This window comes from Theropithecus gelada, chromosome 11 (genome assembly GCF_003255815.1).
Source record: "Theropithecus gelada isolate Dixy chromosome 11, Tgel_1.0, whole genome shotgun sequence".
Lineage (NCBI taxonomy): Eukaryota > Metazoa > Chordata > Mammalia > Primates > Cercopithecidae > Theropithecus > Theropithecus gelada.
Window position 1 is genome coordinate 108,416,947 of NC_037679.1, and position 20,484 is coordinate 108,437,430.

The 20,484-nt window shown below is 36.6% G+C and overlaps 1 protein-coding gene across 3 annotated transcripts in view; it reads left to right on the top strand.

Annotated features, from left to right (window-relative positions):
- ATF7IP (activating transcription factor 7 interacting protein) overlaps positions 1–20,484 on the top strand; it is a 135,768-nt gene that overhangs the window by 61,846 nt on the left and 53,438 nt on the right. For 2 of the 3 annotated variants that reach the window (XM_025401977.1, XM_025401976.1), the window contains exons 3-6: positions 6,595–6,681; positions 8,703–8,848; positions 10,410–10,547; positions 19,210–19,275. In XM_025401977.1, the coding sequence (XP_025257762.1) occupies positions 6,595–6,681; positions 8,703–8,848; positions 10,410–10,547; positions 19,210–19,275 (437 nt within the window). The remainder of the gene's footprint in view (positions 1–6,594; positions 6,682–8,702; positions 8,849–10,409; positions 10,548–19,209; positions 19,276–20,484) is intronic. The other variant, XM_025401978.1, reaches the window with a different exon arrangement.

Here is a 20,484-nt window from a genome sequence, read left to right on the forward strand (position 1 = left end):
CATACTTTGAAAATTCAAAGTTGGGAATATTTTTGGTTACTTACCTTTAATCTGATATGCTATATTAGCAGGGTACATTTAGTGATAGATTTAATTTCTTGGCTCATAACTAAACTTTTATTTTGTATCTTTTCCCTTTCCTCTGAAGGTAATTTTGTGTATTTTGAGTTTAAGAACAGTTTCTTAATTGGTTCTTAAACTGTACTCTGTTCTCTTTATATGGTGGCAGAATCTGTTGCATGTCATTTATGTTGCTGTACTCCTGCTGAAATGTTACTTAAATAAATGCCTTTATTCTTGACTAATTTTTAATGTACTCAGAACACAGAATTATTAGCTGAAGTACTAAAGTCAGCTTCAGTACTGGCTCTTCCTTCTAGCTGCTAACATCTATGAGTGTAGTAAACAGAAAATAGCATGACCTGCCATTTCAGGCACTTGTTTAGCAAATATGTTTTAAATATAGTAATTGTGATGTGTATTAGCAGCAACAAGAAATAATGAAAGATGAAGCAAATAGAAAAGCTATTTTAATTTTACAAAAGTAGAAGAAAGAGCTAAAAAAGTGTTGCATATATATGTGTGTATATATACACATATATATACACCTTAATAGGTCTAGAGACACTATTGAATTGTGGCATAGTACTATGTTATAACTGATACTCACTAAATTATTAAAATGATAATCTGTTTAAAGAGGATGGCAAAATAAAGATTTATCCCTCTGGGAAAGTTCAAACACTAGAGGAGCTGCATCTCCATGCTATATACTTTCCTCTAGCTACTATTTCATCTCTCTCCTTTCTTTTAGAGCCATTCTTCAAGTTATATTAACAAAGCTAGTACCATTTCTTCTTCTGTTAGCCCTTCCGCTTAATTGAATTTTGATTTCTGCCTTGCTAGCCGCCCCCCTCCTAATTTTTCTCAGTGAAATGACATTGGTGATCATGTTATTAAATCCAGGGACATCTTTTCTTTGTCTTATCTATTCTTCCATACTTGGATGACCTCTTAATAACAGTCTTTCCCTCTTGAGGCTCTCCTTAGCTTTTGGGTTACTGCATTCTCCATCTTCCCTTCTGTTTTGGTCCTTCTCATTCTATTTTTCATGGAAAAATAGGGATAGGCCTCCTCTACATGCTTTTTTTTTTTCTTAAACATAAGATTTTTGAAGAGAAAAATCTGTTTTAGAGTAAACCAGATTTTTTTTTACATTAAACACTGACATAGTTTCCTTGCAGATTTTATTTCAGATTAAAAAAAAAATCTGTGGTTGATAATTTTCCCCTTGTTCATTGGATATTTAAGGTAAATAAACATAAACTGATGCTAACGAGGATAATTACATTAGACTAGAATTTGAGACTTCTATTTTTGCTGTAGGTTAGTATTGATAGAATTGGCATGATTTAGTCAATTTACTGTTAATTTGTTGTCACTTCAGTTAAAATTCTTTATCATCTCAATCCATTTATATTTAGTTGTTACTTATGTACTTGGCTTCTCTTTGTGGAGCTTCTTAGTTCTGTACACTAGTATGCAAGTTGCAGATTTTTCAGAGTTGAGGTAGACCAAAGATGAAATAGATTTTGGAAGGAGGTGTATAGGAGGAAGATCATTTTCAAATGAGTACTGTTGTCCGAGTTAGATGTGTAAGTCTGGATTTCAGATCAGAGACTTGGCTTGCATTAGAAAAATGTAGTAGATAGCATGTAGCTATTAGGTGACAAGATGAAATCACCTCAGAGTGAGTATACATGGAGAAAAGATCCAACAACTGAGCTTTTGGCATTTCAGTGTTTAGTGGTTGGGGAGATGAGGAAGAACCAACAAAGGAGCTGAGAAAGAGCAGCCCCTGAGGTAGAAGGAAAATGGAGAGATTTTGGTGTTTCAGAAGCCAAGTAAAGACACTGTTTTGAGGAGGAAATAAGGTAACCGTTTACTATATCAAATGCTGCTGTGTGTGCTCATAAGATGGAAGAGAAGTATTTAACAATCTGGAGATCATTGGTGACTTTTACCAAGGGGCAGTTTTGGTGAATGATGGAGTGGAAAACCTGATTCGGGTTTCAGAGAGAATGGGAGGGGCAGAATTGGATATAAAAAAATGTGACTTTCAGAGGCCGAGACGAGTGGATCATGAGGTCAGGAGATTGAGACCATCCTAGCTAACCCAGTGAAACCCCGTCTCTACTAAAAAATACAAAAAATCAGCCGGGCGAGGTGGCGGGCGCCTGTAGTCCCAGCTACTCGGGAGGCTGAGGCAGGAGAATGGCGTAAACCCGGGAGGCGGAGCTTGCAGTGAGCTGATATCCGGCCACAGCACTCCAGCCTGGGCGACAGAGCCAGACTCCGTCTCAAAAAAAAAAAAAAAAAAAAAAAAATGTGACTTCCCCCACTAGGTTTTGCTTTTAAAGAGAGCACAAAAATTCACATAGGATACATTATTTGCCACTCTATATTGGTTAAATAAAACTGATACAAAATGTCTGGAAAAGTCACATTACCAGTCATGCCTCATTTTTCTGATAGATGTTGTTAAGAATCTTTGTATGTTTATTGGCCTTTTGTAGTTCCTTATCTATGAACTGCCTGTTCATCTCCTTTGCCCATTTTTCTGATGGATATTGTTTTTAATTAGTCTGTAGGAATTTCTTGTTTTGTTATAAATATTTTCATGGAGCCAGTAATCTAAATCAGGAATGGAGTAGACTGGCCTGTGAGCCCTGTTTTTATAAATAAAATTTTATTGAAACATAGCTATGGTAATTTGTTTACATGTCACATAGCACTTATTGCTGATTCCTGCAACAAGGACAGAATTAAGAGGTTGTGTCAGAGGTCTTGTGGCCCACAAGATTGAAAATACCTATTTTTTGGCCACTTACAAAAAAAGATTTGCCAGTCTCTGATCTAAGGCAATGGTTTTTGTCCTCCATTTTTCCTTAGAATAAAGTTCTATAAAGTGTAATTCTGAAATGGGAAACTACGTCCCCTAATGTAAATTCTATTTTGTAATCCTTTAAAAACACAGTTTTCTACTTTTACTTAATGGAACCTTATTAAAGATAGTAGTCTTCTGATAGATATTAAACATCTAATTTGTCTCAGCTATTTCTCAAAGTTATGGTACTACCAAAATTATGAGATCTGGTATCTGCCCTTAGCTGTCTAGTTTGCTTGAAAGGAGAGAATATCACACATGAAACTATGAAAACTTGCCAAATTGTGATAAGGCTATACTCAAGAAAATCAGAGGAATTATAACAGAAACTTATCTGTAAGTAAGGACAGATTCTAAAAAAGACATTATTGTTATTTTTTTTTTTTTGAGATGGAGTCTCACTCTGTCGCCCAGGCTGGAGTGCAGTGGCGCAATGTCGGCTCACGGCAAGCTCTGCCTCCCGAGTTCAAGTGACTCTCCTGTCTCAGCCTCCCGAGTAGCTGGGACTACAGGCACGTGCCACTACGCACAGCTAATTTTTTATATTTTTAGTAGAGACAGGGTTTCACCATGTTAGCCAGGATGGTCTCCATCTCTTGGTCTTGTGATCCGCCCACCTCGGCCTCCCAAAGTGCTAGGATTACAGGCATGAGCCACCGCACCCATCAGTAAAAAAGACATTCTTAACCTACTATTTGGGTGAGTTTCAGGAGTCCCAGGAACTACCTGAAATTATGTCTAAAGTTGTCTGTGTACCAAGGGCCTTGGATTATTACTCCGGGTTGAAGAAGACCCATTCTCAGGTTTTCTTCAGGCTTTGTGAACAAAATAAAATTAAAGAAATACAAGTCCCTACCCGTCTCTGTAGAATCTGTTACTACCATTTTTTAAATCCCAAGTTCTTTCCGTTACATAAACCTCTAGCATATATTTTAATTCTGTGAATCCTGTGTGTTTTAAGTGTTGGGAATCCAGTAATATCTTCTTTTTTTTTTTTGAGACGGAGTCTTGCGCTGTCGCCCGGGCTGGAGTGCAGTGGCTGGATCTCAGCTCACTGCAAGCTCCGCCTCCCGGGTTTGCGCCATTCTCCTGCCTCAGCCTCCCGAGTAGCTGGGACTACAGGCGCCTGCCACCTCGCCCAGCTAGATTTTTGTATTTTTTAGTAGAGACGGGGTTTCACTGTGTTAGCCAGGATGGTCTCGATCTCCTGACCTCATGCCCGTCTCGGCCTCCCAAAGTGCTGGGATTACAGGCTTGAGCCACCGCGCCCGGCCTCCAGTAATATCTTCTAAGCATATCTGGAAACTGGGAGTTGGGTAATAGGAGGAGGTTTTTGAATAAGATGAAGAAATCTCAAGCTGAGCTTGACATATAGAGAGGAAACTGACATGCGTATAAAAGAGACAAACCATACCAGGCCAATTTACTCTGCTGTGTTCTGGATGCTCTGGCTTGGAGTCACTCTAGTTGGAGCCGTGGCTAATTTTGTGCTTTGTGCGATGTGAGGATTTCCTCAATAGAGACTATGTAAACCTTTTATCTCAAGCAACCCAGTTACTCTGTCTCTCTGGAAACTCTGGGGACTAGGAAGCTCAGGAGTTACCAACACTCAGTATTAAAATCAGGAAGATGCGGAAAAATATATAGAGAAAGAATGTGTTTTAATGAGTTTGTGATCTGTTTACAAGAAAGCAAACATAAATTTTTATTTCACTGAAACTGAGGTTGAGAGATGAGGTCTTAAAACACTTAAAATGAGCGAAACGTAGTAAATGGAGAGTTGCTTTTCAAATAATTTATTTTAAAGTTCAAAAATAGTTTTAGTAATCCTGTGTACTATGTTAGCTTATTGTTTATCTTAGAGTGAAAAAAATACTTCTAGCGCCTTAATAGGTATTCATCAATGATCCTTTTCCCTACGTATTTTCACCTAAAGTATCTTTTAAAATTTTTTAACCTTTGACTTTTGCTATTAGGGCTGTTGTGATTAAAACCCTGATGATTGGAGAAGAAATGTCGTATCAGAATCTTTATATAGCATGATATACTTTATGATTGTTTATTTAATACTAGTTGCAGAACATGATGAAACATAGTATGCTTGATTGAAGCCATTGAGAAGCAAGTTGCAATGACATAAGGGGGAAAAATAGAAGTCAAACATCTTAGTGATTTTTTTTTTTTTTCGTAGCTCCCTTATTCCTCATTTAATGAGTAGGTTAGTTGAAGAGACATTGATTGACCAAAACAACATTTTGGTACCTCTTGGATTTTATTTAATGTAATTGCATAGACATTTTTAGCAGTATCTTTTGGCAGCACTCTTCAGTTGTTACATTTTATATGAGTCATGCAAATTACCCCTTCTGGGCCAGTCAGGGTGGCTCACGCCTGTAATCCCAGCACTTTGGGAAGCTGAGGTGGACAGATCACCTGAGGTCAGGAGTTGGAGACCAGTCTGCCCAACATGGTGAAATCCTGTCTCTACTAAAAATACAAAAAATTAGGCTGGGCGCGGTTGCTCATGCCTGTAATCTCAGCACTTTGGGAGGCCGAGGCAGGCGGATCACAAGGTCAGGAGATCAAGACCATCCTGACCAACATGGTAAAACCCCATCTCTACTAAAAATACAAATTAGCTGGGCCTGGTGGCGGGCGCCTGTAGTCCCAGCTACCTGGGAGGCTGAGGCAGGAGAATCTCTTGCACCTGGGAAGTGGAGGTTGTGGTGAGCCGAGATCATGCTACTGCACCCTCGGCTGGCGACAGAGTGACACTCTATCTCAAAACAAACAAACAAACAAACAAACAAAAAAATTAGCCGGACGTAGTGGCGGGTGCCTGTAATTCCAGCTACTCAGGAGCCTAAGGCAGGAGAATTGCTTGAACCCGGGAGGTGGAGGTTGTAGTGAGACGAGATCGCCCCACTGCATTTCAGCCTGGGCGACGAGAGCGAAACTCAGTCTCAAAAAAAAAAAAAGAAAAGAAAATTAACCCTTCTGAATGTTTTCCTCGTTTATGTGAAGACAAAAAATAGTTTACAGTGTGAGATTATATTGTGGCAATGTGATAACTATATTAAGCACCCAGCTCAGTTGTTGGCACTGTTATCAAAGTAGGTATATGTTTAAAGTTTTTCTTATATTTGGGATAGCCTTTCCGTTCCTTGTTTATGAACTCTCTATACCATAAGCATTAAAGTAACAATGATTCAACCTGTATGTTCAACATATTAGGTGTTTTGAATGCTCCAGTACTTTGGAATTTTTTTGATTGTCACAGACACTATTTTAGTTTTAATTGTTGAATGTAGAGGAATCAAAATGCTCTACAGCAGTTGTTTTCACATTTTATTAATGTTATTGGTGACAGAAAATTATTAATTAATTTTTTTTAAGTTACTTAAAATCTATATTAAGATTAAATCCTGTGTTGAGTTTGTTGTGAATTGCAGAACAGTTCAATGTGGACTTAGTCATTCATTCGACCAGTTCCTGCTCCCCTTTTTCCCTCCCCAAATTTTACATTTTGTGACTCTGATTTCATAAAAGGTTAGTTTTGTAACTGGATAGTGACTAAAAATGTAAATTAGTGAGCTGTTACGAATTCCAGTAGAAGTAAGACTTTTCTTTTCTATATTTGTTAACAGCAGAAGTAGAAAGTAATGAAAAGGACAGCAAACCTGAGGAAGAAGAGCAAGTAATACATGAAGAAGATGAAAGACCTTCTGAGAAAAGTATGCGTATATAAACAAACTTGAACTGGGTTGAAAAATACTAATTCATTGTTTCTATATTTACAACCATGTAATATTCTTTTTTGCCCATGAAATAATTGTAAAATTTTGCAATTTAAGTAAGCCACAACTATAGCATTTTGTTGATGGCTAACTGAAGGATTTCTGAAAGTATGTTTCGTACACTTCAATATTTTATTTTGTTTATTTATACTTTTTATTGTTCCTCAGAAAGATTTAGCTTAAAATTTATTAAGGTGCTGACTGTTTTGACATAGAAATTGTTTTACATTTATGTTCAGAGAATGAAACTACAAGAATTTTGTATGGGCTAACATAAGTAAATGGAAGGATGTATTTTAGTTTACTTAAGGTTCTTTATCTTCATGGGGCCGGATGTAGTGGCTCACACCTGTAATGCCAGCACTTTGGGAGGCCAAGATGGGAGGATTGCTTGAGGCCAGGAATGTAAGACCAGCCTGGGCGACATAGCAAGAACCTGTCTCTGCAGAAAAAATATTTGAATTAGCCAGGCATGGTGGCACACACCTGTAGTCCCAGCTACTTGGGAAGCTGCAGTGGGAGTATTGCTTGAGTCCAGGAATTTGAAGTTCCAGTGAGCAATGAACCACTGTACTCCAGCCTGGGTGACAGAATGACACCTTGTGAGAGAGAGAGAGAGAGAAGGAGGGAGGAAGGGACGGAGGGAGGGAGGGAGAGAGGAAGAAAAGAAGAGGGAAGGAAGGAAAGAAGGAAAAGGAAAAGGGAAGGTTCTTTAGCTTTATGGGAAGGGAGGAAAATGGTGGACTATGTGTCCTTAGGTTTATAGAAAGATCATTGGACTACAAGTCAGGAAAGCTGGGTTCAACAACTCTCCTGTCATGCTGCTATCCATGTGTGACCATGGGTAAGTTAAGATTATAAGAGAAATTGTGGAATAGAGTGGATTTAAAAGTAGGCACATAGATACAGATATATACAGAGGGATAAGCATGGTCACATAAGAGCATTTGCATTTAAAAAGTATGAAGATATTAGTGTTTTAATTTTTTTAGATATTGAAGAAACCAGATACAATTTGCTTATGATCTCATGAATATTAACAGCACTTGAAACAAATCTTCTAAGTGAAGTCTTCTAGTCTATATTCTTTATAAATGTACTTTTAATGACATTAATTTTATTTTTATTTGAATTCATTAGGATATGTTAAGAGTAACTTATGCTAGTTTTGTAAGGCTAATGATTAAGAATTTTTTCCTGTACTTACGGAGGAAGAAGAATAAATAAAGCTGTGCGTAGTTAAAAATCTGACGTGATAATGAATACAATATTTTGTCAGAGGATTCATGTGCACTGTGACATTTAGTTACAGGAATGAATATGAGGTGATTTCATCTACCTTCTTCATGACACAATTGTGAGGCAGTTCTCCTTCTTTTTTTTTTTTTTTTTTTTTTTTTTTGAGACGGAGTTTCGCTGTGTCTCCCAGGCTGGAGTGCAGTGGCGTGATCTCCTCACTGCAAGCTCTGCCTCCCGGGTTCACGCCATTCTCCCGCCTCAGCCTCCCAAGTAGCTGAGACTACAGGCGCCCGCCACCACGCCCGGCTAGTTTTTTGTATTTTTAGTAGAGACGGGGTTTCACCATGTTAGCCAGGATAGTCTCGATCTCCTGACCTCGTGATCCACCCGCCTCGGCCTCCCAAAGTGCTGGGATTACAGGCTTGAGCCACCGCGCCCGGCCATAGTTCTCCTTCTTAATGTGAAGATTTCAAGGAAATTTTGTGTTCAAAGTATGGATTGCTTGACCATTAGAAAATTCTTATTTAGTATATTGAAAGTCATTTGAAGTTTAAAGCTAAAAGCTATATACCTACTTTTCTGATCTCCAAAACAGTTTACAAAATAGTTGGTTGAGAAGGCTATTGTGATAGAAACAATATTTTGCTGAGGATGGATAAAATGCATTAAGAGCTATAAGAAAAACACCTGAGTGTGATCTTTGTGGTTTTTCTTCTCAGATGAATTTTCCAGACGAAAACGTTCTAAATCAGAAGACATGGACAATGTACAGTCTAAACGTCGTCGATATATGGAAGAGGAATATGAGGCAGAATTTCAAGTAAAGATTACAGCCAAAGGAGACATTAACCAGAAACTTCAAAAGGTATTGTGTCAATTATAAGTTATAAACCATATTGAATAAGTAGCACCACTGTCTTCTTCTAGGTTTCTGACATTATTCTGTATTTTATTGACCTAATGTGGTTTATCATAGAAAGAAAGAACTTGAAGAAAGTGGTTGAGCTTTTAAAGTCTATTACTGGCCAGATGTGGTGGATCACCCCTATAATCCCAACCCTTTGGGATATTTGAGGTGGACGGATCACCTGAAGTCAGGAGTTCGAGACCAGCCTGACCAACATGGTGAAAGTCTTGACTCTACTAAAAATACAAAAATTAGCTGGATGTTGTGGTGGGTGCCTGTAATCCCAGCTACTTGGGAGCTGAGGCAGGAGAATCACTTGAACCTGGGAGGTGGAGGTTGCAGTGAGCCGAGATCACAATACTTCACTCCAACCTAGGTGACAGAGCAAGACTCCATCTTAAAAAATAAATAAATAAATAAATAAGTCTATTACTATCCTTGATAATTTAATTTTAAAATTCCTTCTGACTTATTTTTGGCTACATCTTTTTTTAAAAAAATGCTTATGATTATCAAAACAGAAGGGAGCGAAGGTAACATTTTTATTTATTTGCTTTGGTAACAAAACTGAATGTTGTTTTTCAGCTTTTCTTTTTCCTTCTCATATTGAACTTTATCTTACTGTGAAAAGGAAATGTTAGAGTTTTAAATATTAACATTTTAATCTTTTTAAAGCTGGTTTCATGGTTATAAGTCTCTACATTCTAAACTCTTTATTGTGTACTTTAGGGTTAGTATAAAAGTGGTAGAGACAGGGTTTTAAAAGGACTAGAGAAAGGAGTAAAGTACGGAGTTTGAAATTCTGTTCGACTAGAGATAGAGATAATGAAAATATTCAGTATTTTATGTTTTTCAACATATATTCACAAATGTTTGTACAAATGCTTTTCTTAGAGAGGAATATTAAACGTCAATGATAACTAGTTTTTCAAGGTCTTATATATTTAAGGATGACATTTTACAATCAATGTTTTAGGACAACATTCTTTAATTAAAATATGGCATACATATTTGCACTTTGTAGAAAAAAGAATAGTATGGCAGTAGAAACTCTCAGTGTTTTTCCCCCTAGTTTCTTTTTATTTGACATATGGAGATAATAATGCTTATTCAGTCTTTCTTACAGAGCTGTTAGAATTATGAAGGTAGCTATGTGAAAAATTTTGAAAGCTGAGGTTTCCTGAGAGTTTACTTCTTTAGAACAGTGCTACTCAAGTATGGTTCATGGATATGTGCCAGTGTCTTTGTTGTGGACCCATAATGAGAATATGGAAATTTTTCAAAAGTTTACTCTCTGGAAATTTTCTATTTTTAGTATGTATTACCCTCTTGAAGTAGATTTTATATATATAAAAGTAGAGGATTTTAGCAGATAGTATTGTGTTACAGATTCTAGCATGTTTTATTCATTAAGTTAGTTAATTTATCGTTACTGTCTTCTTGGTACTTAAGAATATTTACTGTTTATTGCTTGTTGGAATGCCTTCTTGGCATAATGAAGGAATATTTGTTTCTTTAGGTTATACAGTGGTTGCTGGAAGAAAAATTGTGTGCACTGCAGTGTGCTGTATTTGATAAGACTTTGGCAGAATTGAAAACACGAGTGGAAAAGATTGAATGTAACAAGAGACATAAAACAGTTCTCACTGAACTACAGGTTTGTACATTGACTTGAATTGTACTCCATTTGTCATTGTTTTTATAACGTATTTTCTGAGATATATATTTGAGATTGACATTGACTATAAAATACATTTAAATTCTAAATATAAGAAGTAAAAGGAGTTTGTTTAGTTTGCCAGGGCTGCTGTAAAGAAAGTACAATAAACTGAGTGGTTTAAACAGTAGAAATATTTAGAAGTTGAAGATCAAGGTGTCAGCAGTGTAGGTTCTTTTTGAGGGCTGTGCTGTGAGGAAGAATCTGTTCTGTGCCTTTACGCTAACTTCTTTTGGTTTGCGGACAGTTCTTTGGCATTGTAGAAACATCACCCTGATCTCTGGCTTTATCTTTACATGGTGTTGTCCTTGTATGTGTGTCTGTTTGTAAATTTCCCCTTTTTACAAGGACACCAGTCATTGGAATAGGGGCCCACTATACTCCAACATGACTTCATCTTAACTAATTACCTTTGCAATGACCTTTATAAATAAGGTCACAGTCTGAAATACTGCAAGTTTAGACTTCAATATGTGAACTTCTAGGGGACACAGTTCAAACCATAACAGAGACTCAGAAATTACTGGATCTGACTTAGTACTTCATATTTTGTTTTCCAGTCACTAAAGGAAGGCTGTCATTTAGCATGCTGTAATAAATACTAAATAATATTTGTTAGGGATTCTTTTTATGTTAATCTACCTCCTTTGGTGGACCTCATGTTTTAAAGATGTTAGTTTAATAACACATATTTATTAATTTCAACTTTGCATTTTTTATTAAGTACAACTATATCTTAACATACAATACCAGAGCTTCTGGTCAGCTGAAATGAGCACATAGTGGTGTGCTGTAGTAATCTACTTTATTCCAAAGCTAAGAAGCTAGTATTTGAATCAGTACATTCATTCTGTCATAAGTAAGTGTATGTTTCCTATTGGGTTATTTTATATATGAGCATATCCCAAAGATGCTGAGTGGTAAACCATGTATAGGGCCTTATTTTGCAAATGAGGGAAAAGTGGCCCATAGAAGTTAAATCACTTTTTCCATTATGAATGAAATTTTAGCTAAATAGGATTAGAATTTAAGTGTATCTCCCAGACTGACCTATCTAATTATTAAACTTCATTTTACTATTACTGTTCAAACTTTTGAATTAAATTTGAAAATGCCTGAAGATTTGAAAGAATAATTTTATTCATTGTTTCTCATCATACCCACAGGTACAACTATGAAATTGTGTTTTTAAAACCTGAGTTTTTGGCTGGGCGTAGTGGCTCACGCCTGTGAGCTCAGCACTTTAGGAAGCCGAAGAGGGCGAATCTCTTGAGTCTAGGAGTTCAAGACCAGCCTGGCCAATATGGTGAAACCCTGTCTGTACTAAAAATACAAAAAATTAGCCGGGTGTGGTAGTGTGTGCCTGTAGTCCCACTTACTTGGGAGACTGAGGCATGAGAATTGCTTGAACCCAGGAGGTGGAGGTTGCAGTGAGCTGAGATCGTGCTACTGCACTCCAGGCTGGGCAGCAGAGTGAGACTCTGTCTCCAAAATAAATACATACATACATACATACATACTATAAAACCTGAGTTTTTGACACCTATCATCTCACACATAAGGTGCAATCCAGATTTCTTAACATTTAAATTTGTATTTAGGCGTTGCTTGTAGTCTCAGAATTTGAATCTTTCTAACACCAAGCCAATTAGCTTCTCTGCAAATGTTCCTCTTACTGACAATTTCTGAATTCCTGGAAAACTCTTGAAGGAAAATCTTTCCATTGTTCCTCTTATTGGCAGCTCTTGAATTCTTGGAGACTGATCCCTCAGTCATTTCATATGCACAGTGAGTTGCCAAGTTACAACTTGATTATTTCCTGGAAAAAAAAATCTCGATTCTTTTCACTTTTCATTAGGCCATCATTACCCAATTCCCTGATTATAGTAACACCTTTTATATGAGCACTCTGGCACTAGTTTTTAACTTCTTGCTGGTCCTTCCAAAGCATTGTACTAATTTTTCTGAATACTGATTACTTCAGTCTCTTTATAGTCCAGGTTCCTCAATTGTGTACCAGTAAAACCAGTATTCATGTTTTACATTTTTAAATTTTAATCTCTTAGTTTTCAATCCACTTTTTCTAATATCCACCAGTTGCTTCACTGCCTACGGGGTACTATTAATGTTTATTGTATTTTGATACCAGGCTTTTGACTTCATATTGTTTCCCCTGTTCATGCACCCATAATCATGTGCCCTCACTGTATTATTTTTTAAATGTTACCAAGCCCAATTTAATTCCCATCTCTTTGTGTCTTCTTCCAGTGTTTTGTTTTTTTATGGAAATAAAATTCAGATACCAAACTGTTTTAAAGTGTACAATTCATTGTTATTTAGTACATTCACAATTTTATACAACCACTATCTATCGCATTTCAAAAGATTTTTGTCAACTCAAAAGGAAACATTTTGCCCGTTAAACACTTGCTCTTCTTTTCCTCTTACACTAGCCCTTGGCAACCACTAATCTGCTGTCTCTATTGATTTACCTATTTTGCATATTTCACATGCCTCTTTCACTTAGCATGTTTTCCAGCCTAATCTGTGTTTGTAGCATGTGTCAGTACTTCATTCCTTCTTAGGGCTAAATAATACTCCATTATGTGGTGGTGTATGCCACATTTTGTTTATGCATTCATCCTTTGAATGGCATTTGGGTTGTTCCTACTTTCAGCTATTGTGACTGATGCTGCTTTGAGCTTGTATACAAGTATTTGTTTGAATACTTGTTTTCAAATCTTTTAGGCATATACCTAGGTATGGAATTGTGGGCCATATGGTAATTCTTTGTTTAACTTACTGAAGAATCACCCAGCTGTTGTCCACAGTGGCTATATCATTTTCTGTTCCCACCAGCAATGTATGAGGGTTCCATTTCTCCACATCCTCACCAACACTTGTTATTTTTACTTTCATTTTTTTCTTATAGCATCAGAATGGTATGAAGTGGTATCTCATTAGGGTTTTGATTTGCATTTCCCTAATGATAAATGATGTTAATCATCTTTTCATGTGCTTGTTGGTCAATCATATGTACTTGTTTATAGAAATGCCTTTTAAAGTCCTTTGCCCATTTTTAATTTGGATTTTTTGCCTTTTTGTTGTTGAGTTGTAAGAATTATTTATATGTTCTGGATACCAAACTCTTTTTTTTTTTTTTTTTTTTTTTGAGAAAGAGTCTTGCTCTGTCACCAGGCTGGAGTGCAGTGGCATGATTTCAGCTCACTGCAAGCTTCGCCTCCCGGGCTCACACCATTCTCCTGCCTCAGCCTCCCATGCTGGGACTACAGGCGCCTGTCACCATGCCCGGCCAATTTTTTGTGTTTTTGGTAGACATGGGGTTTCACTGTGTTAGCCAGGATGGTCTCGATCTCCTGACCTCATGATTTGCCCACCTCAGCCTCCCAAAGTGCTGGGATTACAGGCGTGAGCCACCACGCCCGGCCCAGGATACCAAACTCTTACTAGATATGTGATTGCAAATATTTTCTCCCATTCTGTAATTTGTCTACAACATCTTAATAATGCCTTTTGTTGCACAAAAGTTTTAAATTTTGATGAAGTCTTGCAGATGGTATATAGTTTGGTCATGATTTATTATCAGTTCCACCAATCTCTGCTTTTTAATCAGGGAGTTTATTTACATTTAAAGTAGTTACTAATAAGGAAAAACTTTTGCAATTTGTCATTTCTTCTATGTCTGATACCTTTTTTGTTTCTACTTTCTCCATTACTGCTTTGTTTTGCAATTGATTTTTTCTTAGTGTATCATTTTGATTCCATCTTGTTTCTCTTCTTATATATATTTTTAGTTTTTTCCTTAGTGGTTACCCTCAGGATTACACTTAACATCTTAACTTTATAACAGTTAGGTTTGAATTAATATCTACTTATTTTCAGTAGCATACAAAATCAAGTATCATTATGGTTGTGCTCTAGAGAGGGAAATATGTTTTTTTGGTGTGGATAGTACCCATGTAGCAATTGTTGGCAACCGTTCTACCCAAACTTTGCTGCCTGTTTTGCAATGCGTACATAGTTCAGCCCGATTTTGCCCTTCACTCTGCGTACAGTAACACTTAGCAAATCGAGTCCTCTTATAACAAATATAAAGCATAGTGCACAACAATGAGAGGAGTTTGTTGAGATCTGTTGTGCTCATTTTGGCCAAATTTATGTGGAGTAGTTGATTTGGAAATAAAACTTTCAATTCGTTCTTACTGCATATTTCAGAACAATTTCCTGTTAGCTAATATGATATTTTGACTTTTGGCTTAATATGTTTTAGTATAATTATCCAGGGACAAATTGTTCAGTTGAATACGTCTGAGACAAATTGTTCTATTGGTCTGATAAGTCTTTGACCTAGAATTAAAATAAGTACAAATAAACTGCACAAGGATTAGAAAAGAAGGCAAGATCCAGAAGAGATTCTTTAAGAACATTTTTATGTTAACAACTTTGTACCAATGAAATCTGTTGTATATAAAAAGGAAGCAGGAGGCCGGTTGCGATGGCTCATGCTTGTAATCCCAGTGCTTTGGGAGACTGAGACAGGTGGATCACCTGAGGTCAGGAATTTGAGACCAGCCTGGCCAACATAATGAAATCCCGTCTCTACTACAAATACAAAAATTAGCCTGGCGTGATGGCACATGCCTGTAATCCCAGCTACTAGCAAGGCTGAGGGAAGAGAATCTCTTGAACCTGGGAGGCAGAAGTTGGAATGAGCCGAGATTGTGCCCCTGCATTCCAGCCTGGGCAACAGAACGAGACTGTGTCTCAGAAAAGGAATCAGGAAAGCTAGATTTTGAGGAACTCTATCAAAACTGTAGTCAAAGATTTATTTCTGAAGAAGTCATGGAACCCAGAAAGCTTTGCCAGATAATTCTGGCAAGTCATTGAGGAACAGATAATTCTTGTGTGATGTAAACTGTTTCAGGGTATGGAGAAAGATGAGACGTCCGTTTGATGAAGTAAGCCCATCTGTGAAACCTCTAGCACAAGAAGAGACAAAAACATAGTTTAGTTTTATTCCCCAGCATAGATTTCTCTTACGAATGCAAGTCTAGTTCAGTATTAACAATTATATGTCACTCTGCTAATGTAGGAAAGGTGAAAAACAGTGTGATCATCTCAGTACATGCCAAATCCGGATTTGTTAAAATTTACTGGTCATTCGTGGAAAACATAGGAGGTAAATACCTTGAATCTCTTAAAGGGTTGCTTTCAGAAACCTGTTGTAAATATCATATTTAATAATGGATTATTGGAAATATATCTACTAAAGTTGAGAATGAGACAATGCCTATTAATAGACGCTGCTATTTAGAGATTTGGTATTAGTCTTGGGCAATACAATAGACAGGAAAAAGAAATGAGTAACAATTGGTAAGTGGGAACCCAATAGAATTCAGTTGACAAACGGTTGAATGAAGAAGGAAATACAGCAACTACTTCATATAAGAACAACATATTCTAATAGTTCTCCTTACATCAACAATAACCAATTAGAAAACATAATGAGAAAAAGGTTTCACATATGGTAGTTATTTAAAAATGAGTAAGCACTCAAGAATAAATTATTAAGACCATTATGAAGAAAAAGGACAGAACAAGAAAACAGGAGTCAATAGTACTATGCTCTCAGATAGGAGGACTTGATTCCTCTCAAATCACAGTATAGTTCAAATTCATAATACTCAGAATTTCAACTAGATTTCTTACGGAAATGGGAAAGCTGTCAGCACACTCTGGAATATAACATTCCATTGGTTATGATTTAGAAAATGCCATTTTAAGTAGATTTAACTGAAAATGTGTATTTTACTTTTTCCTTTCAACCTCAGCTCCTGTTCCCTATCAATGAAGTAAAATTATGACAGCCTAATACGGAGACAGTTTTAAATAATAGAAACTGTGGGTCTGTTTATTCACTTGCTTTTATGAGCAGCAATATTTTGTTATAGGCCAACCTTGATGTTAAGGAAACCTTTTGTTTTTTGTAGACAGAGTTATTTCCTAAAGGTACATACGCAATGAAATTCTTGGTTTGTCTAGTTTCCCAAGTAAAACCCAATGTGATAGAATATTACTTTCCTGGAGTTACAAAAATGACTTGTTTATTCATTTTTTAAAAATGTCTCAGAATATTTACCAGAATAGCCATTCTTGGACACAGTATGGCAGATATTTTGAATTATAATTAAAAAAGAATTGTACAGCTTCCTATGTAAAAACAAAAAGGCTGCTCTTTGATTTTTCTGTTTTATAATATTACATATCAGAAAACTATAAATCAGTTTCCACATTTTGAGTTTGTTTTTCTGCTACTGGTTTCATTTTTAAAATGATAATTCTTTTAAAAAAGAGTTTGAGTACTACAAATCTATATGATGTGAAAGTGAGGTCCTTAGTTCACTTTCTTTCCCACTTTCTGCCAATCATAGCTTCCAGGGGTGACTACTTTTAACCTTGGAATGTAACCTTATAGATCTTTTTCTATACATGTAACATATACAAGATGATTTTGGGGGTGGGGCTTAAGTAACAGTAGAATAATAACATTATGCATACTGTGCAATTTATAGTATAACCACCTAGATAATTTTTTTTTTTTTGAGACAGTATCTCGCTCTGTCATCCATGCTGGAGTGCAGTGGCGCGATCTTGGCTCACTGCAGCCTCTGCCTCCTGGATTCAAGCAATTCTCCTGCCTCAGCCTCCCGAATAGCTGGGACTACAGGCGTGTGCCACCACACCTGGCTAAGTTTTGTATTTGTAGTAGAGATGGGGTTTCACCATGTTGGCCAGGCTGGTCTTGAACTCCTGACCTTGTGATCCACCCGTCTCGGCCTCCCAAAGTGCTGGGATTACAGGCGTGAGCCACTGCGCCTGGCCCCACCTAGATAATTTGACTAAAGGAAAATTGACATTCTCGCATAAGTTGGGGTACAGAAAATGCCTTCCCCTTCCCATATACCTTTCTTTTCTTTTTCTTTTTCTTTTCTTTTCTTTTTTTTTTTTTTTTTTTGAGAGAGAGTTTCGCTTTGTCACCCATCCACCCACCTTAGCCTTCCAAAGTGTTGGGATCACAGGCGTGAGCCACTGCACCATATACCTTTTTAGAAAGTTATATGAGATATTTTAGTTATCAGAAAGGTAAATCCATATTAAGGACATGAAATTATGCTTTATGATCTTGAGCCTTAATAACATGCATAAATAACTAAGTCCTTAGGAAAATCTTTACCTTTGAGAGTCATAGGTAACTGATTGCCTAGGCCATAATATTGGACTTAAGCACATTTTAAGATTTGGGGTCTCCTCTAGAAGTGACTGCTTTCTGAAAGAAACTTTAAAAGTAAACCTTTTTTCATTTTTATGAAGTGAATGCCCTTATTAGATAAAAGAAATTCTCTAGCAGAGCTCTTCCTTAGGTAGGGCCTCATGAATACACTCAGAAGTGTAATTTTCTTGAAAATATGTTTAATTTAAAATGGCTTCAGCAGCAGCAGCAACAGAAATAGTTGAATATTACGTCGATGCTTAGTAAGAGACTGAAAGGAAATACAACCAAATATTCATGTGGTGAAATGATTATTTTTATTTTTGTTCTGCTTTTTTTTTCTCTCAGATTTCCTTTCAATATGTATTTGAGCAAAATACGTGATCAGGGAGTTTATATAAGCACAACAAATGATTAATAACCTCATTGACCATGTTGACACAAACAAGGTAATGGGTTTTTTTTGTTTGTTTTTTGTTTTTGGGTTTTTTTTGAGACAGAGTCTCACTCTGTTGCCCAGGCTGGAGTGCAGTGGTGCCATCTTGGCTCACTGCAACCTCTGCCTCCTGGATTCAAGCTATTCTCCTGCTTCAGCTTCCTGAGTAGCTAGGATTACAGGCACGCACCACCATGGCTAATTTTTGTATTTTTAGTAGAGATGGGGTTTCACCATTTTGGCCAGGCTGGTCTCGAACTCCAGACTTCAGGTGATCCACCCACCTCGGCCTCCTAAAGTGCTGGGATTACAGGTAGGAGCCACAATGCCTAGCCAAGGTAACGTTTTTATCAGATTGTTAAAGATTAACAGAATATGTAATTTAATTTGTGAAAAAGTAATATGTGAACATTCATCTACACTTCTGTTGAAAGTGTCACAGTAAAGCCTACATCCATCCATATGTAGTATTGGCAAGGGATCTTTTATGACTTATAGATATGTCCACTTTATAATTCTCAGTGAGAAAATCAAGTGTGATTACAACTGTGTTAAAAAGATTACAAAACACAGGCTTACATAATCAGGAATGTACTGGTAAGTGAGCAACACTCACAGTTTGAGGAAGAAATAGGCTAACCTAATTAAGAGTGTTTACATCTGAGTATTGAATTTAGGGGTCACTTAGTTTTAGTCATAACTGTATTTTCCAAGTGTATATTTTATAATCAGCTTAATTTATTTTCTTTGCTCAGCTGTCTTCTGAGGATCCTGCTTTCTATAGGTTTCTTGTTACGTATTTATGGTTTTTTTTTTTTTAATGCTATAATACCATTTGATTTCCATTCATTTTTGTCCTTTTTTTTTTTTTTCAGGCCAAGATAGCCAGGCTAACCAAACGCTTTGAAGCAGCCAAAGAAGATCTTAAGAAAAGACATGAAGTAAAGTTTTCTATTCTTGCATAATTAATATTTAGCTCTCTAAGTGGTAATCTTAGGAAATGCTGAATTAGGAGGAAAGTCTGTATTACAAATCTGAAATTTGCTTTCATACTGTGTACTCCTGTATGTAATTTGTGTGCCTTCAGCCCTAGAACTAAGGAACCCCTTTCAAATCCTCATTTACTATTCTCATATATCAACATTTATATTTTATTTTAGGTTGTGCAATTCTTTTTTTTTTTTTTTTTTTTGAGATGAAGTCTCTCTGTCACCCAGACTGGAGTTCAGTGGCACCATCTTTGTTCACTGCAACCTCCGCCTCACGAGTTCAATTGATTCTCCTGTCTCAGCCTCCTAAGTACCTGGGATTACAGGTGCCCACCACCATGCCCGACTGATTTTTGTATTTCTAGTAGAGACAGGGTTTCACCATGTTGGCCAGGCTGGTCTTGAACTCCCAACCTCAGGTGTCCATCTACGTTGGCCTCCCAAAGTGCTGGGATTACAGACATGAGCCTTTATGCCTGGCCCCTTAGGTTATGCAATTCTTGAAGCTGTATTTTCTGTCCGTCTTTAAAATTAGGCTTCAGGGATTTGTCTTACCTTGTTTCTTTCATTTTGCATTCTTGTCAGTTTCCCAGTATGGTCTCTTACTATTTTCCCCAAAGTATTTTAGTATTGTACTGCCTGTAGTGTGCCTGTTCTCCCCTTTCTTTCTTCCCCATGTAGTCAGACCTCTTTTTTGCTCTAATTGTAATATACAGAGATTAGATTAAGTCACTTTATTGCCTTAAACAGTTTGAATATTTTTTAAAGTATGCAATTAAGTCCAAACTTTATAGCATAAATTGACTTCCATAGTCTGGCTTTTGCTTTTTGTTGTTTCCTTCATTTTTCCTTTCTTTATCATTTTGCTACTCTTCTGTTATTTCCTTTATTATTCATATTTTAATATAGTCTTTGTATATTGCATTATAGTTTTTAGTTGGATTTATTTTCTTTTCCTGCTGAATTTTATTTTTAAATTTTTTATTTGAACAAGTTCCATTTCTTCATATTGATAGTTCCATTATCTGGCACATAGTAAATTGCCAATACCAATAAATAGTAATCATTTTTCCTAGAAGTTTTCTGTATTGATGCATGTTCGTATATTCTTTCCTGTTTTTGCAGCAATAGTACGTAGAGCCATATGAACTCTTCCCCTAG